The sequence below is a fragment of the Pipistrellus hanaki genome (genome assembly GCF_964339955.1).
Source record: "Pipistrellus hanaki genome assembly, chromosome: 9".
Lineage (NCBI taxonomy): Eukaryota > Metazoa > Chordata > Mammalia > Chiroptera > Vespertilionidae > Pipistrellus > Pipistrellus hanaki.
This window is the reverse complement of record NC_140511.1, coordinates 7,682,526-7,706,502: the sequence shown is the minus strand read 5'-3', so window position 1 is coordinate 7,706,502 and position 23,977 is coordinate 7,682,526. Positions and strand designations below refer to the sequence as shown.

Below are 23,977 nucleotides of genomic sequence, written 5' to 3'. Positions count from 1 at the left end.
GTGGTGGGCGGGGTGTCCTCCCCCGCGCCCCGCCCCCGCGCCCCCTCCCTCCCGCGGCCCCGCCCCCTCCCGCGGCCCCTCCTCTCGCCGGCTGCCGGAAGCTTTCACTGCGGCGGGCCGGGCCTTCAGGCTCCAGGAAGCTGTGAGTCATGTGATTCTGGGCGCCTCTCACGTGATCTACGACTGGAAGCCGGGGTCTTGGGCCAAGATGGCGGCCTACTTGCAGTGGCGGCGCTTCGTTTTCTTCGACAAGGAGGTGGTGAAGGAGCCGCTGGGCAGTGATGGGCCCGCTCCCGGGCCCGCGCTTACCTCTGGGCCGGCTGCTTCCAAGTTCCTCTGCCTCCCTCCTGGCATCACTGTCTGCGACTCGGGCCGAGGGAGCCTTGTCTTTGGAGATATCCTTCACCTGGCGCTGCCGTCCCTCCCCGGACTCCTGAGGAGACCCCGCTGGGACAGAATCGGCCCCTCGGAGTGTTCCTGCCACGTGCCCCTTCCTGTAGATGGGCGCCCGGTGCCGCCGAAGGTCTGAGGGCAGGAAGGCCATTCTCTAACTTGCCAACTGAGTCGTCATGGGCAATCGTTTAATCTCCCCAGGCTTCAACTGCCTTATCTGTAAAAGGGTATGAAATGCCAATGTTCAGTAGGGTTATTTTAAGGCCAAAGGAAAGGGTGCAAGTTTATTTTAAAAGAAGAATATGTAAAGGGTCCCTATCTCCCTGCCCGGTATTGGGGTGACAAGGTAAATGAGAACAGGAGTTTGCTGCTTTGTTCTTCACATTGCTGCCTCTACACTCTGGTCCCTTTTTACTCTTTTAAAGATAAGGGAGCCCAGGAGATAAGATGGACAAGTCCATGGAAATTTAAAGAGCTGCATGTATGTTAGTTACCTGGGTTCTGGCCTAAATGTCAGTCTCTCTCCTTGGAAAGGAGGCTCCTTGACTGCTCTGCACATATGGAAGGTCAGGTCTGGTTCTTGTCCCGCTCCCTCCAGCTGACCGGCTTCCAAGCCTACAAGCTGCGGGTGACACACCTGTACCAACTGAAGCAGCACAACATTCTGGCATCTGTTGGTGAGGATGAGCAGGGCATCAACCCCCTGGTGAGTCCTGGGCAGGTAACAGGAAAGACCCAGACGTCTGGGAATGTTTGTCTGTGGGAGGCTGATGAGCATTCATCCATCTGAGGTCTGCCAACAGGTCAAAATCTGGAACCTCGAGAAGAGAGATGGTGGCAATCCACTCTGTACTCGAATCTTCCCTGCCATCCCAGGAACAGAGCCCACTGTTGTGTCCTGTTTGACTGTCCATGAAAATCTCAATTTTATGGCCATCGGTAAGCAGAAAGAGGGCAAAGCTAAAGCTCCAGGATTCTCTGTAGATGTTTTTCAGAGTTGCTTCTGCAGCTAATATTGTTTTCATTGGACCACCTTGTTCTGAGATATTAGAGTTTGGAATAGGAAAGGATTTAGTTTTGTTCTTTGAAAATGAGTCAGTGAGCTGAAACCAGTTTGGCTCAGTGGATAGAGCGTTGTTCTATGGACTGAAAGGTCCCAGGTTCGATTCCAGTCAGGGGCATGTACATTGGTTTCGGGCACATCCCTGGTAGGGGGTGTGCAAGAGGCAGCTGTTCGATGTTTCTCTCTCATCGATGTTTCTAGTTCTCTATCCCTCTCCCTTCCTCTCTGTAAAAAAATCAATAAAATATATATTAAAAAAAGGGAAAAAAAGAAAATGAGTCAGGGAGTACCTGTCATCTCCATGTTAGCCATCGGAGGAGTTGGGGATGGAGAGAAGTCTCATCACTTCTAATGGGTGCTTCAAATGGTCCTTCCCCCTGTGCTTCCTGACCTTCCCCTCAGTGAGGTGTTTCCTGCTCTTGCACAGGCTTCACGGATGGCAGTGTTACCTTGAACAAAGGAGACATCACTCGGGACCGGCATAGCAAGACCCAGATTTTGCACAAGGGCAGCTATCCTGTGACCGGGCTGGCCTTTCGCCAAGCGGGAAAGACCACTCACTTGTTTGTTGTGACCACAGAGAACGTTCAGGTATGACCAGGACCTCCACTGTTAGGAGCAAGTGTGAAAGGCTTCTTTCTCCGTTGCTTAGGGGGTTAGCTTAGGCCCTGACAGGAGAGGCGGGATTCTTACACTTGTCGTCATATAGCCTGGAGTCATCTGCTGAGCTTCTTTCTTCGTTTGAGAGAGTAGGAAATGTAGAGTTAGGAAAAGAACTCTGGGCTTGTAAGAAAAAACCTGAATTTTTCTTCTAACTAACTTGTGAAGTGACATTAGACAAGTTGCTTTACTTCCCTGGATCCTTTGCTCCTAATTTATAACAGCCTACTCTCAGCAACAGTCTTTTGATAAAATAGTAAGATTATTGTATTTCTCTTATTTGCAGAATTCCTGTAGTAGGTAGTGACAGTATATACAGGAGAAGGAAGTGTGGTCCCTGCTTATGTATTTGGTAGATGGGAGAAGGCAAGCGACAGGGAAAGTCTTAGGGGCTGAGAATTAAAGAGAGAGTGAGTACGGAGATGGGAATACCTTTGGGAAGGCTTAGATGCCGGGGTCTCAGGGTGCCTGCTAACCCTTTCTTTCTTCTCCAAGTCCTATATAGTTTCTGGAAAGGACTACCCTCGTGTGGAGTTGGATACGCACGGTTGTGGCCTGCGCTGCTCAGCCCTAAGCGACCCTTCTCAGGACCTGCAATTCATTGTGGCCGGGGATGAGTGTGTCTACTTGTACCAGCCTGACGAACGTGGGCCTTGCTTCGCCTTTGAGGGCCATAAACTCATTGCTCACTGGTTTCGAGGCTACCTTGTCATTGTCTCCCGGGACCGGAAGGTTTCTCCCAAGTAAGAGCTCCAGGGAGAGGGAGAGGGCTGTGCTCGATCCCCAGACTGACCTGATTCTAAAACCCTACACCGGGGTCCTGGCAGTCTCCTGGTCTCCTCCTCTGGTTTTATGTAGATCCTGCTTATACCTAGAACCAGTTACTATGTTTACATGGGAAAATGTGTTGTGCTGCAGACATTTGTTGAGCAGTCCTGATGCCCTAGAATGTTCCAGAGAATTTTGGACCTGGTATTAATTTTGTACTCTTTAGTAAAAGTAAATTGGGGCAGAGGAAGGAGGGCTTAAGTAGTAAAAACACTAGGAAGTGCAGGACCCAGAATTTTTTGTCTGAGCCACCTGGACGGGCGGTGGGTTCTCCGCGTGACGGAAATAACCCAGGTGTTAGCCTGTTCATTCAGTACTAAGCACAGTGCTTAACATCTGCTAGGTGCTGATTATTTGTTAAACGAATGGGTGTTTAAATAAACTTAATTTTTAACCTGTTATCTGTGTTAGTTATAGGGCTTACAGGGTAAGATCAGATCTGTATGTTCTCTCCTATGACTGCCAGCACAATGCTGCATGTCATGGGATGAGCTTCTAGAAGGGCCAAGAGGCGATTTGTTCTGAGTGGAACGGGCAGCTCCAAAGTTGTCACTGGAGCCTGGCTGGATAGCTCAGTTGGTTAGAGCATCATCCTCATACACCAAGGTTGCAGGTTTGATCCCAGTCAGCACATGCAAGAATCAACCAATGAATGCATAAATAAGTGAAACAACAAATTGATGTTTCTGTCTCTGTTTCTCCCCCTTTCTCCCTAAAATCAACCAATAAAAAAAATCAAAGTTGCCACTGGAAAGGAAATAAAGGGGAAGCTGAGGCAGAGAAGGTACAAATGTCTGGTGCTTTTTCTTTCCCACACAGGTCAGAGTTTACCAACAGGGACTCGCAGAGCTCCGACAAGCAGATTCTCAACATCTATGACCTGTGCAACAAGTTTATCGCCTACAGCGCCGTCTTTGAGGACATAGTGGATGTGCTTGCTGAGTGGGGCTCCCTGTACGTGCTGACGCGGGATGGGCGGGTCCACGCACTGCAGGAGAAGGACACACAGACCAAACTGGAGGCAAGGCCACCAGGGTCCCAGCGCTGGTCATAGGCACCCCGATACTGCTGTAGGAACAGGCTCCCAAGACACCTTAGCCAGAGCGTACCCTTCTCTTTGGGTCATAGCCTTATCAGCTCCTTGGGTAAATGGCCTGGGATGAGGCTTTAGAGCAAGCATGTCAAACTTGGCCACATGCGGCCCATAACGAATATTTTTGCTGCCCAGCCAATATAACGGTATGTAAGAAACATTTTAATAAACATTTCTTACTTAATTTTTACAATATCCTGTAATGCATGATTATTAATAACAAACTACAACTGACTGATGACTACAACCGTGTTGCATTCATTTCCCTTATGCACAGGAGCACCATTTCTCTCTACTAATACTGGCAGCAAATATTTTTTTTTTTTTTAAATATATTTTATTGATTTTGTACAGAGAGGAAGAGAGAGAGACAAAGAGTTAGAAACATCGATGAGAGAGAGTCATCGATCAGCTGCCTCCTGCACACCCCCTACTGGGGATATGCCCGCAACCAAGGTACATGCCCCTGACCGGAATCGAACCCGGGACCTTCCAGTCCCCAAGCCAACGCTCTATCTATTGAGCCAAACCGGTTTCGGCGGCAGCAAATATTTTAACAGCCAATTGCCACGCCATTAGTCTTGGGCTGACTTGTTTGGTGTGCGCAGGAAACATTTTGCTTTAGTAAATTTTTTAAAGTATATTTTTATTGATTTTTTACAGAGAGGAAGAGAGGGATAGAGAGTTAGAAACACCGATGAGAGAGATTCATCGATCAGCTGCCTCTTGCACACTCCCCATTGGGGATGTGCCGCAACCAAGGTACATGCCCTTGACCGGAATTGAACCCGGGACCTTTCAGTCTGCAGGCTGACGCTCTATCCACTGAGCCAAACCGGTTTCGGCTTGCTCTAGGAGAACAAGAAAAATAGGTTTATTTGCTTTACGCTTATTAATTTGTGCAGTTATTCAATGTCTGAGAAGTTAATATTCAAGAAAAAGTCTTAATTTTTATTAAAATATTCTATTTTATGTTAACGATGACTCATTTATTTCAGCCCTTTGTATCCAGCATGTCTCTATCAAAGTAAGCCTAGGTTTCTTTGAAAATTGAAACTTTAGTTGTTTTTGCAGCCACATACACTTACACCTTGTTTATTGGCCCGTGCAGCCTTTGAGTCTGATATGCTTGCTTTAGAGGGAAGTACTGGCCAGGAGCCTGAGCCTACTTCCAGGGTCCTCCCTCTGCAGAGAGGTAGGAGGTAACCTGATGTTGGTCTGGGAGTATCGGAGGTCTCACCCTGCAGGGTTCTAGGCTGATGAGAACCTCAGGACTGTCTGGCATGTGTGCTGTGGGTCCATTCTGGGGAGGTGTCGCCTCAGGACTGCGTCTACAATTTTCCAATCTCTCCTTCCAGATGCTGTTTAAGAAGAACCTGTTTGAGATGGCCATTAACCTGGCCAAGAGCCAGCACCTGGACAGTGACGGGTTGGCCCAGATCTTCATGCAGTACGGCGACCATCTCTACAGCAAGGGCAACCACGACGGGGCGGTGCAGCAGTACATCCGGTCAGCCGGGTGCTCAGGGTGTGGCTCTGAATCAGACAGGCAGCAGGTGGCTCACACCTGCTCGGGAGGGCTGACTCCACCAGGAACCTTCCTTTTGTTTTACAGAAACTGGATGCCCTGCGGGCGGAGACAGTATGTGGAAAGGAATGTTTAGGGTGAAATATTACCTGACCAGAATGCAATTGAGCTGATAAACACCTATTATTTTCTTTTATTTTAAAATATATATTGATATATATATTTTATTGATTTTTTACAGAGAGGAAAGGAGAGAGATAGAGAGCCAGAAACATCAATGGGAGAGAAACATCGACCAGCTGCCTCTTGCACACCCCCTATTGGGGATGTGCCTACAACCAATGTACATGCCCTTGACCGGAATCGAACCCGGGACCTTTCATTCCGCAGGCCGACGCTCTACCACTGAGCCAAACCGGTTTTGGTTATTTTAAACCGTAGTTTGCCCTTTGTTAATATTCATTTTTACCTAGTTCTCCCACACATTCTTTCCTTGGTATTAATTCTTAGAATTTCCTGTCCTAAAAAGGGGTTTTGAAGCTTCTTTCCCAACTTCTCTAGAATTCCTGTTTTCAGACAACTTTAAGAATTAGTGCTCTCGCCAAAACCGGTTTGGCTCAGTGGATAGAGCATTGGCCTGCGGACTGAAAATTCCCAGGTTCGATTCCGGTTAAGGGCATGTATCTTGGTTGCGGGCACATCCCCAGTAGGGGATGTGCAAGAGGCAGCTGATGGATGAATCTCTCTCATTGATGTTTCTAACACTCTATCCCTCTCTCTTCCTCTCTGTAAAAAATCAATAAGATAGATTAAAAAAAAAAAAAAAAAAAGAATTAGTGCTCTGGAGGCTTGTTACTCCTGTGGCCACAGAATAGCATCCTCAATGTCCCCTGGGACTTGGTTGGAAATGCAGGCTCTCAGGCCTTTCTGCAGCCCTTTTAAGATTTGCAAGTGCCCGGCTGGTGTGGCTCAGTAGTTGAGCATCAACCCATGAACCAAGAGGTCCCTAATTTGATTCCCAATCAGGGCACATGCCCAGGTTGCTGGCTCGATCTTCGTACGGTGCATGCATTAGACAGCTCATTGATGTATCTCTCATCGCTGTTTCTGTCTCTCTATCCCTCTTCCTTCCTCTCAAATCAGTAAAAAATATTTCTTTAAAAAGGAAGCTCTGCAAGTGCTTCCTGAGCGTGTGAAAGTGCGAAAAGGACACTGATCCTGATGCTTCTTGTGCACGTGTCTCCCTAGAACCATTGGAAAGTTGGAACCGTCATACGTGATCCGCAAATTTCTGGATGCCCAGCGTATCCACAACCTGACCGCCTACCTGCAGACCCTGCACCGGCAGTCCCTGGCCAATGCCGACCACACCACCCTGTTGCTCAACTGCTACACCAAGCTCAAGGACAGCTTGAGGCTGGAGGAGTTCATCAAGGTGTGGGGGATGGGGGTGGTGGAGCAGGACGGGCATTCCTGGAGGCCCCCATTGAGCACTGGCTCCCCAGGGCTGGCCGTCCTTCAGCAGGTGCAGGGAGAGGAAAGCTGCCCTCATTCGGGACCAGGAAGGACCCTCTGTCTATAAACGGGAAGAGGAACCGCGCTCCTGCTGGTTCTCTCCTGTCTCCCTTCTTTACGGCGCCAGAACTTCCCTCGGTACCTGAGCCCGGGGAGGTAGTAGTGGGGCAGCCTTTGTCCGGAGGAGTCCCTCGGAGTAGTAGCGGCAGAGGAATCGGCCCTCAGAAACTTCCTGAGAGGCAGGGAGCATGCTTTTTAAGAGCACGGGCTTTATTTTTTATTTTTTTATTAAATTATTATCTGTGTACATATTTTAACATTGCCCCCCCCTCCCATGCGTACCCCCCCTCCCCAGAGTTTTGTGTCCATTGGTTGTACTTATATGCATGTATACAAGTCCTTCGGTTGATCTCTTATCTCCCCCAGATCTCCCTACTCTCCCCGCTGTAATTTTACAGTCTGCTTGTTGCTTTACTGTCTCTATATCTGACTTTTGGTTCATCAGTTTATAATGTTCTTTAATATCCATAAATGAGTGAGGCCATGTAGTATTTCTCTTTCATTGACTGGCTTATTTCACTCAGCATGATGTTCTCTAGTTCTATCCAGGTTGCTGCAAATGATGAGAATTCCTTCTTTTTTATGGCAGCATAGTATTCCATTGTGTAGATGTACCATAGTTTTTTGATCCAATCATCTGCTGACGGGCACCTAGGCTGTTTCCAGATTCTAGCTATTGTAGATTGTGCTGCTATGAACATAGGGGTGCATATATCCTTTCTGATTGGTGTTTCTAAGAGCACGGGCTTTATATTACCTTAAGAATCTGGTCTGGAGTCTGACGCTCTTTCCTCTCCTTTCCTGACCACCGCCTCTCCTGGAGTGATGTTGTCTCATGTTCCCGGCAGACCAAGAGTGAGAGTGAAGTCCACTTTGATGTGGAGACAGCCATCAGGGTGCTGCGGCAGGCTGGCTACTACTCCCACGCCCTCTATCTGGCCGAGAACCATGCACACCACGAGTGGTACCTGAAGATCCAGCTAGAGGACATCAAGGTAGGGGAGATTCTTTCTTTCCCTTCAATTTCGTGGAGGTGTTTTTTTGTTAATCCTCACCAGAGGATTTTTTTTTCATTGATTTTTAGGGAGAATGGAAGGGAGACAGACAGACAAACAGACATCCATCAGTGTGAGAGAGACACATCGATTGATTGCCTTCCGAACTCAGTGTCTAGGGTGATACTCTAACCACTGAGCACACAGGTCAGGGCAGAAGGGGAGACTTTTTTTTTTTTTTAAGATAGATATATATATATATATATATTTTTTTTTTTTTTAATTATTTTATTGATTTTTTACAGAGAGAAAGGGAGAGGGATAGAGTCAGAAACATCGATGATGAGAGAAACATCGACCAGCTGCCTCCTGTACAACCCCCACCGGGGATATGCCCACAACCAAGGTACATGCCCTTGACCGGAATCGAACGCGGGACCCTTCAGTCAGTAGACCAACGCTCTATCCACTGAGCCAAACCAGCTTTAGCTTTTTTAATATATTTTATTGATTTTTTACAGAGAGGAAGAGAGAGGGATAGAGAGTTGGAAACATCGATGAGAGAGAATCATCGATCAGCTGCCTCTTGCATACCCCCTACTGGGGATGTGGCCGCAACCAAGTTACATGCCCTTGACCGGAATCGAACCCGGGACCTTTCATTCCGCAGGCCGACACTCTGTCCACTGAGCCAAACCAGTTTTGGCAATTGACTCAAAGTTCTGTTCTTTCTCTAGGACATTCTGGAATGATGACAGTGCTTCCTAGTGGGTGAGACAGGAACATGCCCTTACTCTGCCCCTTATGTCTCCACAGAATTACCAGGAAGCCCTTCGGTACATTGGCAAGCTGCCTTTTGAGCAGGCAGAGAGCAACATGAAACGCTACGGCAAGATCCTCATGCACCACATACCAGAGCAGACGACCCAGTTGCTGAAGGGACTTTGTACCAACTATCGACCCAGCCTTGAAGGCCAAGGTGACAGGGAGTCACCAGGCTGCAGGGTGAGGCCTGGGGAATGGCTGTTGGACAGCAGGGATCCTCTTTGGGGCATCTTAGGCACCAAGGTCACTCACTCCGCCTCTCCCCTCCATTACCATCTTAGGCCAACTCAGAGGAGTTCATCCCCATCTTTGCCAACAACCCACGAGAGCTGAAAGCTTTCCTAGAGCACATGAGTGCGGTGCAGCCCGACTCGCCGCAGGGCATCTACGACACGCTCCTCGAGCTACGACTACAGAACTGGGCCCATGAGAAGGACCCGCAGGTGAGGCTGGGGAAGCTGCAGGAGGTGCTGGAGAACAGACCGTGCTCCCATCTTCTGTGGTTGCTTTGGCTGTCTTCTCCAGACCAATCACGCCTCACCATGGTGCTAAATGTCCTCAGGAAGAAGGAGAGTGGGCTGAGGGGAAGAGAGAGTTGGCTTGCCTTGCCCACGAGGCCGTGTGGGTTTTCCTTATGGCCAGCAGCCCTCTCCTGCCCCAGGTCAAAGAGAAGCTTCACGCAGAGGCCATCTCCCTCCTGAAGAGCGGCCGCTTCTGCGATGTCTTTGACAAGGCCCTGGTCCTCTGCCAGATGCACGACTTCCAGGACGGGGTCCTGCACCTCTACGAGCAGGGGAAGCTGTAAGAGGGGGGATTTCAGGGAAGGAGGAAGGGTCCGGGTCATGTTCCCGGGATGGCCTCTGAGTGGCCTGCTTGGCACAGGTACCAGCAGATGATGCACTACTACATGCAGCACGAGCAGTACCGGCAGGTGATCGCCGTGTGTGAGCGCCACGGGGAGCAGGAGCCCTCTCTGTGGGAGCAGGCGCTCAGCTACTTCGCCCGCAAGGAGGAGGACTGCAAGGAGTACGTGGCAGCTGTGCTCAAGCATATTGAGAGCAAGAACCTCATGCCACCACTTCTAGGTACTTGGGAGGACAGGGTGGGTGGGTAGGTGCCAACTGCTGAAAATCAGGGGTGCTGCGGCAGGAGCTCTGTCCGGTGGGTACTGCTTGATTTATTGTTTCCCCCTGGACCCCAATCTCAGTGGTGCAGACCCTGGCCCACAACTCCACCGCCACCCTATCTGTCATCCGGGACTACCTGGTCCAGAAACTGCAGAAACAGAGCCAGCAGATTGCACAGGACGAGCTCCGGGTGCGGCGGTACCGCGAGGAGACCACCCGCATCCGCCAGGAGATCCAGGAGCTCAAGGCGAGGTACTGGCATCGGAACAGCTGGCGGAGTCCAGGGATAACCTTGTCCTTCACAGGTGTCAATGCTTTTAAAAGACAAAAGATACATGGAGTGCGTTTGAGCATTTCATGCTTGCAAATGTTTTAATGGAGGAATTCCAAAAGAGATCGTTATTTATCAGGCTTTGCAGGATATTATCTAGTATGGGTACTTTTCTTTCTGTATTTGCTTATCTGTATTTTACATTTTCTAAACACACATCTAAGTTGTGTGGTTAGAAGCCATTCAGAGGTAAAAACTTTGCTTTAGAAAACACAAAAAGAGGCCTGGCCAGTGTGGCCCAGTTTGTTGAGCACCATCACATGGACCAGGAGGTTGCCTGGTCCGGATCGCAGGCTCAGCTCCCAGTAGGGGGCGTGCAGGAGGCAGCTGATCAATGTTTTTCTCTCATTGATGTTTCTCTCTCTCTCTCCCCCTCTCTTCCTCTCTCTGAAATCAGTAAGAACATATTTTCAAAAAGAAATACAAAAGTGCTTAACTTATAATGTATATATAGTAGACATTAATGCTAACTCTTTAAATATTATTTGCCCTTAATATTATAAAATGTGTATTAGAGAACAATCCCACAAATATTTACTGAGCCCCTATTATGTTCCAAGTACTCCTCCTCTCCCTCCTCCCCCTCCTCCCCCTCCTCCTCCTCCTCCCCCTCCCCCCTCCTCCCCCCCTCCTCCTCCTCCTCCTCTTCCTCCTCCTCCTCCTCCTCCTCCTCCTCCTCCTCCTCCTCTTCTTCTTCTTCTTCTTCTTTTTAATATTTTTTAATTGATTTCAGAGAAGAAGGAAGATGGAGAGATGCTCAGCCACAGCCATACTGGCAGGGCCCAAGTACTGTTAACAACACAGTGGAGTTTACATTGTAGAGGTAGAGACAGACAGTTAACATATTAAATAAGCAAAATGTTATAGTATGTTAGATGGTGTTAAGTTCAAAGAAGAAAGTTGAGGAAAGGGAGTAGGGTGAGGAGTGTGTGTGTGTGTGTGTGTGTGTGTGTGTGAGAGAGAGAGAGAGAGAGAGAGAGAGAGAGAGAGAGAGAGAGAATTTCTAAGGTGTTTGGGAGAGGCCTCTGAAAGGGTCATATGTCTACTATATATACATATAAATTAAGCAGCTTTGTATTTCTTTTTTGAAAACAGACCTGACAGTTAGTTTTGTGGCAGTGGTGAGGCTGGCAGAGAAAAGCACCCTGGGTGGTGGACTTCTGGGAACATATTGAGACGAACTCCGGCCTTTCATAGGTGGTGAGGAGAGCAGGGCCTGGAGCGCTCCCTTAGGGACCCACCGCCTTCTCTCGTGGCTCTTGGCCCTGCCTCACTGTTGGCCACTCCTTTCCTCTCCCTTGCTGCAGCCCGAAGATTTTCCAGAAGACCAAGTGCAGCATCTGCAACAGTGCCTTGGAGTTGCCCTCAGTCCACTTCCTCTGTGGACACTCCTTCCACCAGCACTGCTTCGAGAGTTACTCGGAAAGCGATGCTGACTGCCCCACCTGCCTCCCTGAAAACCGCAAGGTCATGGATATGATCCGGGCCCAGGAACAGAGACGCGATCTCCACGATCAGTTCCAGCACCAGGTAGGAAAGAGTGGCCAGATGAGTACCCACTCAGTCGGGAGCACTGCAGGGGAGCTCATTTGAGGAAACAGCCCTTCAGTTCTGATTCCTGCTCTTTCCCACAGCTCAAGTGCTCCAACGACAGCTTCTCTGTGATTGCTGACTACTTCGGCCGAGGTGTTTTCAACAAACTGACACTGCTCACTGACCCTCCTACGACGAGGCTGGCCGGAAGCCTGGAGTCTGGGCTGCAGCGGGACCTGCTTGTGCACTCCAGGAGGGGCACTTGAACAGCCTGGGGAGAGGGAGGAGGGGGAGGCCCAGCAGCAGGAATACAGGACTGAGCCCAGGCAATCAGGCAGCCACGTCCCGGCCTCTGCTGTGATCTGATGCTACAGCCTCAGGACTAAAGCGGATTTTTTTTCCTGTCATCTCTTTGGCCAGCCCATCTTGTTTCCTGTTAACTTTCTGAGCAGCGTTGATTATTCAAACCTGGGGGAGGGCACTTCAACAACCTCCATGCATAGACAATAGCTGCTTTATTCTCCATCCAAGAGCGCCAGCCTGTGCTGGGGTCCTTGCTCCCAGAGTCTGTGGGTAAAGGATTTCAGTCCTGGCTGGTGGGCCTGGGTTGGATGTCATCCCATACACAGAAAGGTTGCTGGTTTGATTCCCAGTTAGGGCATGTGCTTGGCAGGGGTGTGCAGGAGGCAGCCTATCAGTTAATGTTTCCCTCCCTCTCTAAAAAAATCATTTAAAATTTTTTTTTTTACATCGGTTTCAGGGTTGATAAAGTTACTCTGGGACTTGATGATTCTTTACTGTATAATTACTTCTCTTTACTGCATTCCTAGAGCTCCAGGGCCCACTTCCTTCACAGACCACTTTAAAGATCTGGTTGGTTTGACTACATTCCATGGGCGGGCGGGGCCTGTGGCATCCAGGAGCCCCGTTTACTGAAGCCCCGCCGCAAAAGACCCCAGGATTGCGGTCCCCCAAACAGTTCTGCTCTGAGTCTGGCTGGCTCCGTGATTCTTTGTACAAAATACTTAGGTGGGAGGCAGGTTCTGATAAGGAGCCTTGGGCCTAAGTCTCTGCCTTCTCGGGGTACGCTGGTGCCGTACTCAGCACCGGATGATGAGCAGATAAAGGGGTCTGCAAAGGGGAGCAGCGGGGTTCCTCTGGGCGCTCAGCCACTGGCCAGCACTGCGTGCGGAACAGTGGAGGTGGAGGCAGAAATGAGCAGGTAGAGGCTGGGTTCAAACCAGGAAGACGGGCAAGGAAGTCGCGGTCCGGCCTCAGCTTGACGGAGTAGGGGCGGAACCGCAGGGCCCGGGTCTGTCGCAATCCCAATTCCCGCCCAGGGAAGCACCGCCCCTCCGAGGGCGGGCGCCGGTAGTGACATAGCCGGGCCGAGCCGGCGCCGCGGCGGAGGCTCTCCGTGGTGCCCGTGCCCGCCAGCCGGTGCCGCCGGCGTCCCGAGTTCGGAGCCCCGCGCGGAGCCTGCGGCCCGGGACTGCCATGGCTGCCACCAGCCACACGGCCGCGCCGGCGGTGAGTCCTAAACCCGTGACCCTAACAACTTCGTATCCGGACGAAGGGTGCAGTGATTGGCTTCAGGTTGCCACCCTCTGTCGTCTATTGGTCGGAAGTACTGTCCGTCTTCCCCCTCCTGGCCCCGCCCGATAGCTGTTAAAGGGCCAGCAGCTGAGCCGCCCTTGGGAAGGAGGGAAGTGGGCGGGCGGTGCTGACGGGGTTAAGAATGGAGCAGTCGTCCCCTGCCTGCGGGGGTCTGGGTGGGGATCCTCCAGGCCTGGCTCCGGCGGGTCTAGATTCAGGTGGCTAGACGGAGGAAGTTCGTGCGCTACAGTAGCGCCCAGACCGAGAGGACGGGCCGTTCCCCGGGATCCCTTCCCACGGGCGGGCCGCGGTGGGTCCCGCCATCTTGGGAAATGTCCCACGTGCATCCAGAGGGGAGAGCACGCCCCGCAGTCTCCGAACTTTACACACATCCAGGAGGTGCATCCTTCCCTTTTCCCGTCTCAGCAGTCACCCAGCACCAGCCTCTCCAAACCCCAGCTGCGGCGGGCGGCGGGGTGGCCCAGGGGGTGAGCGTAGACCGGATTCCCGGTCAGGGCACATGCAGCCGATCAATGATTCTCATCATTGATGTTTGTCTCTCTTCCTCTCCCTTTCTGAAACCAATTAAAAATAAAAAAGCTTGCCGAAACCGGTTTGGCTCTGGTAGAGCGTCGGTCTGCAGACTGAAAGGTCCCAGGTTCGATTCCGGTCAGGGGCATGTACGTTGGTTGCGGGCACATCCGCGGTAGGGGGTGTGCAAGAGGCAGCTGGTCGATGTTTCTCTCTCATCCACGTTCCTAGCTCTCTATCTCTTTCCCTTCCTCTCTGTAAAAAATCAATAAAATATATTTAAATAAATAAATAAAATAAGGCTGCAACCCCCCCTCCCCATCACTACACTGGGGGCGGGAGGGGAGCGCCCTGGAGTCTTTCCCCAGCGGCTCCCCGGGAGCTCTGGGCTGGTGCAGACGCAAACTGCAGAGCCGCTGGGGCTGCTGCTGGCCCGAGATAAGAAAGATGGGCAGCTGCTTATCTGCAGCTGCCAGCCTGCTAGTGAGTAGAGGATTCCTCACCACTGCAGCCATTCCTGAGCACTGGACTGGGAGTAGAAAGGTCTGGATTCCAGGTCCAGCCCTCTGCCCATTAGGAGCGGTGTGACCCTAGGCAAGTCACTTCACCCTTAGGAGCCAGGCTTTGCTGTTACAACATGGTCCCGAAGGCTCCTGCCCTGTCCACCTGATATGTGGCCAAAAGACTGAAAGCGGTAGCTCTGTCATACATGTTAATCAGTTCTGATGGAGTCATTTGACTTGACTCTGCTGTGTGCAGACTCAATGAACTAAGGGATTGTTTGAACCTAGCAGTTCTAGGACCTTAGATTTCTTTCTGTGGTTTCCCCGAGGCCCAGAATTAGTGGCCATTTTAGCATTCCATGCCTAGCCTAACTTCTCAGGCTCCCCCAAGGCAGGGTTGGATTTTGTTTGTTTAATATATTTTTATTGAGTTCAGAGAGGGAAAGAGATAGAACCATCAATGATGAGAGAAACATCGATCAGCTGCCTCCTGCACAACCCCCATTGGGGATCAAGCCCGAAACCCCAGGCATGTGCCCTGATGGAGAATCGAACCATGACCTGCTTCGTAGGTCGATGCTCAACCAGTGAGCCATGCTGGCTAGCCAGTGTTTGTTGTTTAGAGAAGAGATGGAAATGGAGTATACTGCAGTCCAAGACCAACTAGCTGCCACCTACTCCTCAGTGCCTGCCTAGCAAAAGAGCTCCCTGGCCTAAAGAGTCCAGAACAGGGAAAGTTGAAAGTTCTACAGAGACAACTGTCAGATCTAGAAAGAAATAAGATCTCAGACTGAAGAACCCAGTTCTGCTTGCTTGGCACTGAACACCTTTGTCCTGGGAGGAGAGTGTTTTGAGTTATTTTTTATTTTTAAAAAAATATATTTTATGATTTTTTTACAGAGAGGAAGGGAGAGGGATAGAGTTAGAAACATCGATGAGAGAGAAACATCGATCAGCTGCCTCCTGCATACTCCCTACTGGGTATGTGCCCACAACCAAGGTACATGCCCTTGACCGGAATCGAACCTGGGACCCTTGAGTCTGCAGGCTGACGTTCTATCCACTGAGCCAAACCGGTTAGAGCTGTTTTGAGTTCTTGGTTTGTTTTTGATGTTCCAATATTTCCTTGTTGGTGAAACCAGAGGCGGCACTCCAGGTGAATGCCTCTTAGTCTCACAGAGCATCAAAGGCACCTGGTAGCTCTTGTTCATTTTATAGATGAACAAGCAAGTTCTGAAGTGATGATGTGCTCAGGATCACCCAGCCAAGAGGCTGAGTAGGACTCTAATCAGATCTGTTGACCTCAGTCCCTTGTGTGTCTTTATTTTCTTTATTTTTTTAAATTAAATTATTATCTGTGTACATATCTTACCATTGCCCCCCTCCCCCCCTCCCATACATACCCTCTCTCCCCAGACCTTGTGTGTCATTTGATCAGATTCGGGGCTTCATAGTTTGGCAGCTGTTGGGTAGCTCTTGGATCTAGGTGGCGCTGAAGGTTCCTTGGTGCCTGATCCCTGGGGATGCTTGGACTTGTCTCAGTGACTCAGCCTGTGTGGCCCCAGCTGCCCTGCCCCTAGGCCGCAGCCCCACCCTCCCTGTGGCCACGCTGATGGTCCTTATCTCTTTGCCCACCTGGCTCTGTGCAGCACTCCCCTGCCGTGGCCAGGATGGGCTGTGAGCTCAGGCCCCGGTTAGTGCGGCAACAGCAGATTCTACTGCTGTTTCCCTCTGGTCTCTGCGTCTGTCTGTAGGGAGAGCAGAAGGTACGGAGGACAGAGGCTGAGGTTCCTTTCTTCCAAGCCAGTGATTGTTTCTCAGACAAGGTGTTGAGGAGCACAAGGGACAGAGGGACTGTGACCTGGGGACTTTTTTTGCAGGAAGAAAAGAACCCAAAGATGAGAGTGATCCGCGTGGGTACCCGCAAGAGCCAGGTGAGTGCAGGTACTGGGCGGAGGTTTGTGGGAAGTCTGTGTGTACAATATTATAAGTTGGGGGGCCGAGCAACTCAGGGCTGGAGGAAATGGGGTGGCTGGGTGTTAAGATTTTAGGCATTCCGTGGAGAGAAAGTCCCTGGGCTGGGGAAGTTGTTGGGGTGCAGAGGACTCCCAAACCAGACCCCTCTCCTTTCAAGGTGGGCATTCAACACCTTCTTTGAATTCCGATCCATTCAGGATTGTCTTGACCCTATGAGCATCTGAGCTCAGGGCAGTGGCCAGGGAAGAACAGGACTAATGCCACTTTCTGCCCCCAGCTGGCGCGCATACAGACGGACAGTGTGGTGGCAATGCTGAAAACCTTAAACCCGGGCCTGCAGTTTGAAATCAGTGAGTTTTTCGGACAGCAATGGAAGCGAAGGGGAAGCCCTCACCTGCTCTGGAGGGGAGAGCACAGTGTTTCCAGCTTTGCCTGGACCACTGCCTGGTCCTGTGGTCTCCAAGCATTTTTGGCTACTCCAAGTTTGAAAGACTCCTTGCCCCTCTACCTGGACTAGCCTGGCATTTAATGTCTCCTGCATCAAGCCTAGTTAGTTAGTTAGTTAGTTAATCCTCACCCAAGGATATCTTTCTATTGATTTCAGAGAGTGGAAGGGAGAGGGAGAGACAGAAACATCAATGTGAGAGAGACATATTGATTGGTTGCCTCCTGCACACACCCCAACCAGGGCCAAGAAACCTGCAACCGAGGTACATGTCCTTGACGGGAACCAAACCCGAGACCCTTCAGTCCCAAGGCCGGTGCTCTATCCACTGAGCCACACCAGCCAGGGCTTAGGGCTTTTCATGAGGGTGTCTGATCTTCCTGCTAGATTGTACTTTCCCAGAGGGTTGGAGCTGGGGCTATGCGCCCTGTGTACCCTGAGCCGTAGCACCGTGCTGGGGTCAGGGGGCGCTCAGTGAAGACTGATCAATGAGTGACTGGCTGACTCTCTCCTCAGTTGCTATGTCCACCACAGGGGACAAGATTCTTGATACCGCACTCTCTAAGGTAAGAACGCCCGCACGCCCGCATCCCCTCCTCTTTCCTTCTCCCAAGAGTTTCACTCTCTCGCCCTTCTGGTGGCAGATTGGAGAGAAGAGCCTGTTTACCAAGGAGCTGGAGCACGCGCTGGAGAGGAATGAGTGAGTGGAGGACAGGAGTGTGGGCCCCCCAGCCCGTGGGCAGCAGACCTGGCTCTCTGCTAGCTGCTGGGCTTAGACCCTTGGACAGGCTCAAGAGCGAGGCGTATGTGTGTTTTAGATGTCAGAAAAGAAGGTCCTGATTCTGAGCTGAGCCAGATTGATTGGGGGGAGGGGGGCGGGAAGGGGGAGAAAAGAAGGTCTCAGTGTCCTGAGGTCTCTGAGGCCTGCTTCTGGAACTGCTCCTGGCTCGGCTGCTGGAGCAGAGGCGGGATGGTGGAGAAGAGGTGGAGGCTGCTGCCTGGACCTTCTCCTTGCCCCACCCCACCTCTCTAGAGTGGACCTGGTCGTGCACTCCCTGAAGGACCTGCCCACCGTGCTTCCTCCAGGCTTCACCATCGGCGCCGTCTGCAAGTCAGTGTCCGCTGCGTCCGGGCCGCGCGGGGAGGGCAGGGGGGCAGGGAGTGAGCCTGGCTTTCCCCTTTGGGATTGGCCCTCCTCTAGGGCGGTCTCCCTGCCCGGAGGTAGTAAACATGGCAGAAAAACTCCGGAAACGCCAGTTAGTGGCTGTCAGGAGAAACTGGATATGACCTGAACTGAGAGCTCTCATTCTACAACCCTCCCTCCACCCTAGGCGAGAGAACCCCTATGATGCTGTTGTCTTTCACCCAAAATTTGTTGGGAAGACCCTAGAGACCTTGCCAGAGAAGAGGTGAGTGGGGCCTGGCTAGGCATCTGGGTGGGACATGCACAGAGGCTGGAGGAGGGGAGGAAAGGAACAGTGCCTGCTTGGGGTCACATCTCACTTCAGCCCTGTCTTGGAGCAGTGTGGTGGGAACCAGCTCCCTGCGGAGGGCGGCCCAGCTGCAGAGGAAGTTCCCACACCTGCAGTTCAAGAGCATTGTATCCTTTCAGATGCAGGCCAGTGGGAGGCAAGGTCCAGAGGGCCCAAGAGTCCCTAAAACGAAGGGACTTCCAAGGAAGTGGACCAGGGGGCAGTGGGTTGTCTGTCTTCCCATTCATCCACTCATAACCCTTCCCGTCGGCATTGCCCCTGCTCGGAATTTAGTTTGGTTGGGAGACAAACAGGCATTGATAATACAGAGGGTGATTGCTGCGGGGAGGGCGGGGTGATGGGGATGAGAAGGGCACTTCCATTTTTATTTTATGGGCTGTATTTTGATTTTTACAATGAATATGTAGTATGTCTTATAAAGCTAAAATGGTATGAAGTAATTGCTCTAATGTGCAAATTAGGGAATTCTCTGGAAGCTTCTAACTGGAACATTTAAACACAGATTTTGGGGGCAAGTAAGACTTCTGAGAGATCTTTGTAATATTGGGCAATTTAATTTATTTGCCTTCTCTGTCATTTTCCTCATTTGTAAAATGTAGATAGCAATAAAACCTCATAGAGTTTTTGTGAAAACTAAATGAGTTGGCATATGTACATAGCACTTTAGAATATTATCTGGCATGCAATATGAGCTGTTAACTGCTTCCATTAAGCTGAGAACCAAAAGATGAGAAGTTGGCCAGCTAGAAAACAAAATAAGCCAGTCAGAGAAAGACAGGTGTCACATGATCTCACTCATATGTGGATTCTAATGAACAAAATAAACTGATGAACAAAACACAGAGTGGCCAGATTATGATGATCTCTAAACGCATAATAATGTGGCCACTCGGTGTACTTCTCTTGAATACCTCATTTGATATCAAAGATACTATAAATCGTGCACCTGATCAGTTTCCCCTTTGCACTGACTGGTAGAAAGCTCAGGACAGAGATCAACTGAAGGACTTGTATCCATGCAGATAAGCATAACCAATAGACGCAAAACTCTGGGGGGTGAGGGCATGTATGGGAGTTGGGGGAGCAATGGTAAGATATGTACACATATATCTTAATAAAAAAAAATGAAAAAAAAAATTCTCTACCTCCATAAAAAAAAAAGAGAGAGAAGAAAAAAAAAGTAAGAAAGAAAGCTCAGGACAAATAGGTTGTTGATCTCCAGCAAAAGTCTAGAATACTCTTGGCACCCATTTGAGATACAAATACACTGAGTGGCCAGATTATTATGCGTTCAGAAATCATAATAATCTCGCCACTCAGTGTAGATCCAGAGCCCTGGAAGCATGGGACAGACTGTGGAATCGCAGAGGGAAGGTGGGGTGGAAGAGATCAGCCTTGTATGCATCTATGCATAACCCATGGACACACAATAGTGTGGTGCAGGCCCAGGAGGGGGGCGCCTAGAAGGGATCGATGGGGGGAAATAGGGGACATATGTAATACTTTCAACCATGAAGATTTAATTTTTTAAAAAGTTAGGCATCTATAAAGTGTCAGGTCCTTAGCAGCTCCTCAGCGGGGAAACCTCAACACCAGGCTTCAGAAGCTGGACGAGCTGCAGGAGTTCAGTGCCATCATCTTGGCGGCAGCGGGCCTGCAGCGCATGGGCTGGCAGAACCGCGTGGGGCAGGTGGGCCCATCCCCTCCCGCCCAGGTCCTCAGCCCTGCCCGTATTGTGGTCACTCATGCTCTTTTTGAACACACTGCTTCTAACACTGTCAGCTGGAAAGGAGTTTCAGGGCTGGGAAGATGGGGAATCAGAGGCCGACTCCCTCCTTCTGTCCAGGCTATCTGTCAACAGGGAGCCCCCTCACTGCTGTATGTCACCCTGTCTTTATACTTCTGCCTCTTCTTCCCCCACAGATCCTGCACCCCGAAGATTGCATGTATGCTGTGGGTCAGGTATGCTCTGCCCAAGGAGCTGGTTGTACAACCATGTGCACCCAAGTTCCCGGGAGGCATGTCTTGGAAGCTGCTTAGCCTTGGGGAGCAGTTGAAGGCTCCACTGGTTGGGGAAAGATTGGGCTGATGTCAGGCTGTGCTTCCATCAGGGCGCCCTGGGTGTGGAAGTGCGAGCCAAGGACCAGGACATGTTGGACCTGGTGGGCATGCTGCACGACCCTGAGACCCTGCTTTGCTGCATTGCCGAACGGGCCTTCCTGAAGCACCTGGTAGGGGCGTGTTCCGCTGCAGCGGGGCAGGAGTTGGGAAGGGGGGTGGGAAGCTGTCACGTGGATGCTCGGTACTTAGTAGTACCTCGTTCTTGAATGTCGTGTATGAAGAGGACCAGGTCTGGGCTCTTAGCCTCCTCAGTCACGTCCTCACAGGCCTGTGTATCTGGATCTGGGCACAGGGTGGTTAAGGGTCTTTGGGGCTCACAGGGACCTTCTTCCTGCAGGAAGGAGGCTGCAGTGTTCCCGTAGCAGTGCACACGGCTATCAAGGATGGGCAGGTAAGCAGGGAAGTGGTGGAAGGGTAGGGAAGGGCTGTCATTTCTCCCTGGGCATCCCACCTTGCCAGCAAGAAAAGCCCCGAATTCTAAGCCGTTCCCTCGGGACATCTGAGGCCCGTTTCCTTTCAGCTGTACCTGACTGGAGGAGTCTGGAGTCTGGATGGCTCGGAGAGCATGCAAGAGACCATGCAGGCCACCGTCGCCGGCCCTGTCCAGGTGCTAAGGCGAGGGGGAGGGGAGGGAAGAAACAAGCCTGCCTCCCCTCCCCTTGGTGCTCACCGAACCCACGTTCTTCCCTCACCCAGCATGAAGATGGCCCTGAAGATGACCCACAGTTGGTGGGCATCACTGCCCAGAACATTCCACGGGCAGCCCAGCTGGCTGCTGAGAACCTGGGCACCAGCCTGGCCAACTTGTTGCTGAACAAAGGAGCCAAGAGCATCTTGGACGTTGCACGGCAGCTTAATGATGCCCACTGACTGACTGGTCTGGGGTGGGCTGCTGCTGCCCAGTGCTCGCACCCAGGGGCTCGGGCTCCTGAGCCGCAGGACCAGACCTGCAGGGAAGGCGAGCCTGCGCAGCAGCTGGGGCGTCATCTTCTCAGGGCCTGAGCCTTTGAAATGTAACCAAGTCTGCTAATAAACCAGCTCTGACGGGCCTTTGTTTTGGTGGGCTTGCAGGGAAGAGAAGGACAAACAGAAACCTTGACTCCTTCAGAGGCTGGGAAGTGTCCAAGGCGCCTTTGGAACACTCCGTGTTTCTGCCTCGATGGTCTCATTTCACCTCGGACAGCAAACGGTCTCCCAGGCACACGGAAGGACCTATGACCTTAAAGTCCCGTTTGCTCTCGGCTAACCAGTCTCACACCTGCGTCTCCCCTCCCCCCCAGGGCTGGGAGGACAGGGACCTCCAAGCCCTCAATCCTACAAGGCTGCGAAGCGAAATGAAGACAGAATACGTTTCTTAAAAAATCCTTTAATAAACAAAACTAGTCCATCTGAAACTTCCAGTACCTGCTCTTGGGTGGGTTAGCTGCTAAATTCCGTCCGGAGACCAACGAGGCCGGGCCCGGGTGCGGGCCCCGGACGTGCCGGTGTCTGCCGCGGGGCGAGGCCAGGCCGGCGCCGGGTCCGGGGGAGCGCACGGCCCGGGCCGCGGGCCCCGGAGGCCGCAGGGGAGCGGGTGGGAAGGCCGGGGCCTGGCGCCCGGGGTGGCGGCGCACACCTGAGGGTCCGAGTCTCCGGCGGCAGAGCCGGAGGACTGCACGGCCCGGGCCGCGGCGGCGCTGCGTCAGGGCCGCGGCCCGCCGGCCGCTCCAAGGGCAGGGCGGCCGGGGCAGCGCCGGGAGCGGGGAGGGCGGCGGGCGGGGACGGCTCAGCTCTTTCCGCGAGGCGGTGGTGGCCCTTAAAAGGGCCTTTGTGGTGGGGCGGCGGCCTCAGTACTCCTGGGAGGCCTGCGTGGCCTTCTTGCCGGCCGGCGCCTTGGGGCCCACGGCCGCGCTCGTCTTCTTGGGCAGCAGCACGGCCTGGATGTTGGGCAGCACGCCGCCCTGCGCGATGGTCACGCCGCCCAGCAGCTTGTTGAGCTCCTCGTCGTTGCGGATGGCCAGCTGCAGGTGGCGCGGGATGATGCGCGTCTTCTTGTTGTCGCGGGCCGCGTTGCCCGCCAGCTCCAGGATCTCGGCGGTCAGGTACTCGAGCACGGCCGCCAGGTACACGGGCGCGCCGGCCCCGACCCGCTCGGCGTAGTGGCCCTTCCGCAGCAGCCGGTGAACGCGGCCCACGGGGAACTGCAGGCCGGCGCGCGACGACCGCGACTTGGCTTTGGCGCGGGCCTTGCCGCCGGTCTTACCGCGGCCCGACATGCTGCGCGAGGCGGAGGAGCGAAAAGCGGCGAGAAGCGGAAAGCAAGCACCGAAAGGAAGCCGCCCGACGCAGTCTAAATGCTGCCGCGCGCGCCCGGGGTCCGCCCTTATAAACCCCCAGGGCCCGCCTCCGCGTCCTCCTTATTGGTTCTTTTCTCTAATAGCGCCTCTGGTTGGTTGCAGTTAAGCCTCGGTGACCCGTCTCGGCTGAGGGAGCGCGACAGCCGATTGGTCGAATTTGAAAACCTTTTGCCCGGGGAAGACGGCGAGGAGCACGGTGCGCGGCCAGCCCCACTCCCTCCCGCAGCCAATCCGCGGGGAGCGCGCGAGATTCAAACGCTACATGGGCGACCCAAACCGGAAACCAAGGAGGGTGGAGTCTGAATCCGCCCGGAGAACCATGGGGAAGCGGGGAAGCGTGTGGAACTGGGCCTTTTAAAAGGGAGAGCTCGAACCGAAACCGGTTTGGCTCAGTGGATAGAGCTGCGGGGACATCCCCGGTGGGAGGTGTGCAGGAGGCAGCTGATTGATGATTCTCTCTCATTGATGTTTCTAACTCTCTATCCCTCTCGCCCTCTCTGTAAAAAAAATCAGTAAAATATATTAAAATAAAAAATTAAAAGGGAGAGCTCTTGCCCTGGCCAGTTTGGCTCAATGAAGAGAGCCTCCGCCAGTGAACTGAAGGGTCTGGGTTCCATTCCAGTCAAGGGCCCAAGCTTGAGGGGAGCAGGCAGGAGGCAGCCAATCAATGATTCTCTCATCATTAATGTTTCTATCTCTCTCTTCCTCTTGAAATCAATAAAAATATGCTTTAAAAAATAAAAGTCCCCTGCCACCCCTTCCGATCTGGTCACTCCCTTCTCCCTCCTGTACAGTGAAGGGAGTGAAAAAGGAAATGAGAGCCAGTGGAATTTCCCGACCTACACCCGGGAGCAGATCAATCTATGGCCCTTCTGCTACCTGAAATACCAGGATTTCAAATTTATCCAACAGGCTCTACGGGTCTCAGTTCTTTCTGCTCACAATCTTGCTAGAAGGGTACTGGGGGGCGGAAGGGGGAAGGGCAGATGGCGGAGAGATAGGCAACTTAGAGGAAGGGCCCCCA

The 23,977-nt window shown here is 52.1% G+C and overlaps 3 protein-coding genes across 6 annotated transcripts; 2 read left to right on the top strand and 1 right to left on the bottom strand.

The window, feature by feature from the left end:
• The first annotated feature begins 137 nt into the window (after positions 1-137).
• On the top strand, positions 138-12,738 carry VPS11 (VPS11 core subunit of CORVET and HOPS complexes). 2 transcript variants are annotated; one of them, XM_084895992.1, is made up of 16 exons: positions 138-395; positions 951-1,099; positions 1,197-1,332; positions 1,884-2,047; positions 2,612-2,859; positions 3,764-3,965; positions 5,396-5,547; positions 6,814-7,000; positions 7,989-8,135; positions 8,952-9,140; positions 9,242-9,403; positions 9,622-9,761; positions 9,843-10,045; positions 10,168-10,339; positions 11,726-11,948; positions 12,053-12,738. In XM_084895992.1, exons 1-16 carry the CDS (start codon positions 209-211, stop codon positions 12,215-12,217), a joined length of 2,826 nt encoding a protein of 941 aa, XP_084752118.1. In that variant the 5' UTR covers positions 138-208; the 3' UTR covers positions 12,218-12,738. The 2 variants fall into 2 exon arrangements, with proteins under 2 accessions (XP_084752118.1, XP_084752119.1); XM_084895993.1 differs by having other exon boundaries at positions 186-395; positions 3,764-3,898.
• A 570-nt stretch (positions 12,739-13,308) lies between these two features.
• On the top strand, positions 13,309-21,666 carry HMBS (hydroxymethylbilane synthase). Of its 3 annotated transcripts, none has more exons than XM_084895999.1 (14): positions 13,309-13,481; positions 16,462-16,515; positions 16,836-16,908; positions 17,520-17,569; positions 17,648-17,703; positions 18,037-18,114; positions 18,335-18,412; positions 18,528-18,603; positions 20,073-20,186; positions 20,420-20,458; positions 20,608-20,727; positions 20,955-21,008; positions 21,138-21,224; positions 21,314-21,666. In XM_084895999.1, exons 1-14 carry the CDS (start codon positions 13,449-13,451, stop codon positions 21,485-21,487), a joined length of 1,086 nt encoding a protein of 361 aa, XP_084752125.1. In that variant the 5' UTR covers positions 13,309-13,448; the 3' UTR covers positions 21,488-21,666. The 3 variants fall into 3 exon arrangements, with proteins under 3 accessions (XP_084752125.1, XP_084752124.1, XP_084752126.1); XM_084896000.1 differs by lacking the exon at positions 13,309-13,481 and adding an exon at positions 16,232-16,347; XM_084895998.1 differs by having other exon boundaries at positions 21,138-21,666.
• A 635-nt stretch (positions 21,667-22,301) lies between these two features.
• H2AX (H2A.X variant histone) lies at positions 22,302-23,448 on the bottom strand. Its single transcript, XM_084896001.1, has one exon. It carries the CDS (start codon positions 22,870-22,872, stop codon positions 22,444-22,446), a length of 429 nt encoding a protein of 142 aa, XP_084752127.1. The 5' UTR covers positions 22,873-23,448; the 3' UTR covers positions 22,302-22,443.
• Between the last annotated feature and the right edge of the window lie 529 nt (positions 23,449-23,977).

What these genes read in the sequence shown, in the direction of transcription:
- HMBS (XM_084895998.1), top strand. Translation starts at nt 13,449, where the DNA reads ATGGCTGCCACCAGCCACACGGCCGCGCCGGCG. An exon ending in GGCAGAACCGCGTGGGGCAG is followed by an intron (nt 20,187 to 20,419) that starts GTGGGCCCATCC and finishes CTTCCCCCACAG; the next exon opens with ATCCTGCACCCCGAAGATTG. An exon ending in GCATGTATGCTGTGGGTCAG is followed by an intron (nt 20,459 to 20,607) that starts GTATGCTCTGCC and finishes TGCTTCCATCAG; the next exon opens with GGCGCCCTGGGTGTGGAAGT.
- H2AX (XM_084896001.1), bottom strand. Translation starts at nt 22,872, where the DNA reads ATGTCGGGCCGCGGTAAGACCGGCGGCAAGGCCCGCGCCAAAGCCAAG.
- VPS11 (XM_084895992.1), top strand. Translation starts at nt 209, where the DNA reads ATGGCGGCCTACTTGCAGTGGCGGCGCTTCGTTTTCTTCGACAAGGAG. An exon ending in GGGAGTCACCAGGCTGCAGG is followed by an intron (nt 9,141 to 9,241) that starts GTGAGGCCTGGG and finishes TTACCATCTTAG; the next exon opens with GCCAACTCAGAGGAGTTCAT. An exon ending in ACGATCAGTTCCAGCACCAG is followed by an intron (nt 11,949 to 12,052) that starts GTAGGAAAGAGT and finishes TCTTTCCCACAG; the next exon opens with CTCAAGTGCTCCAACGACAG.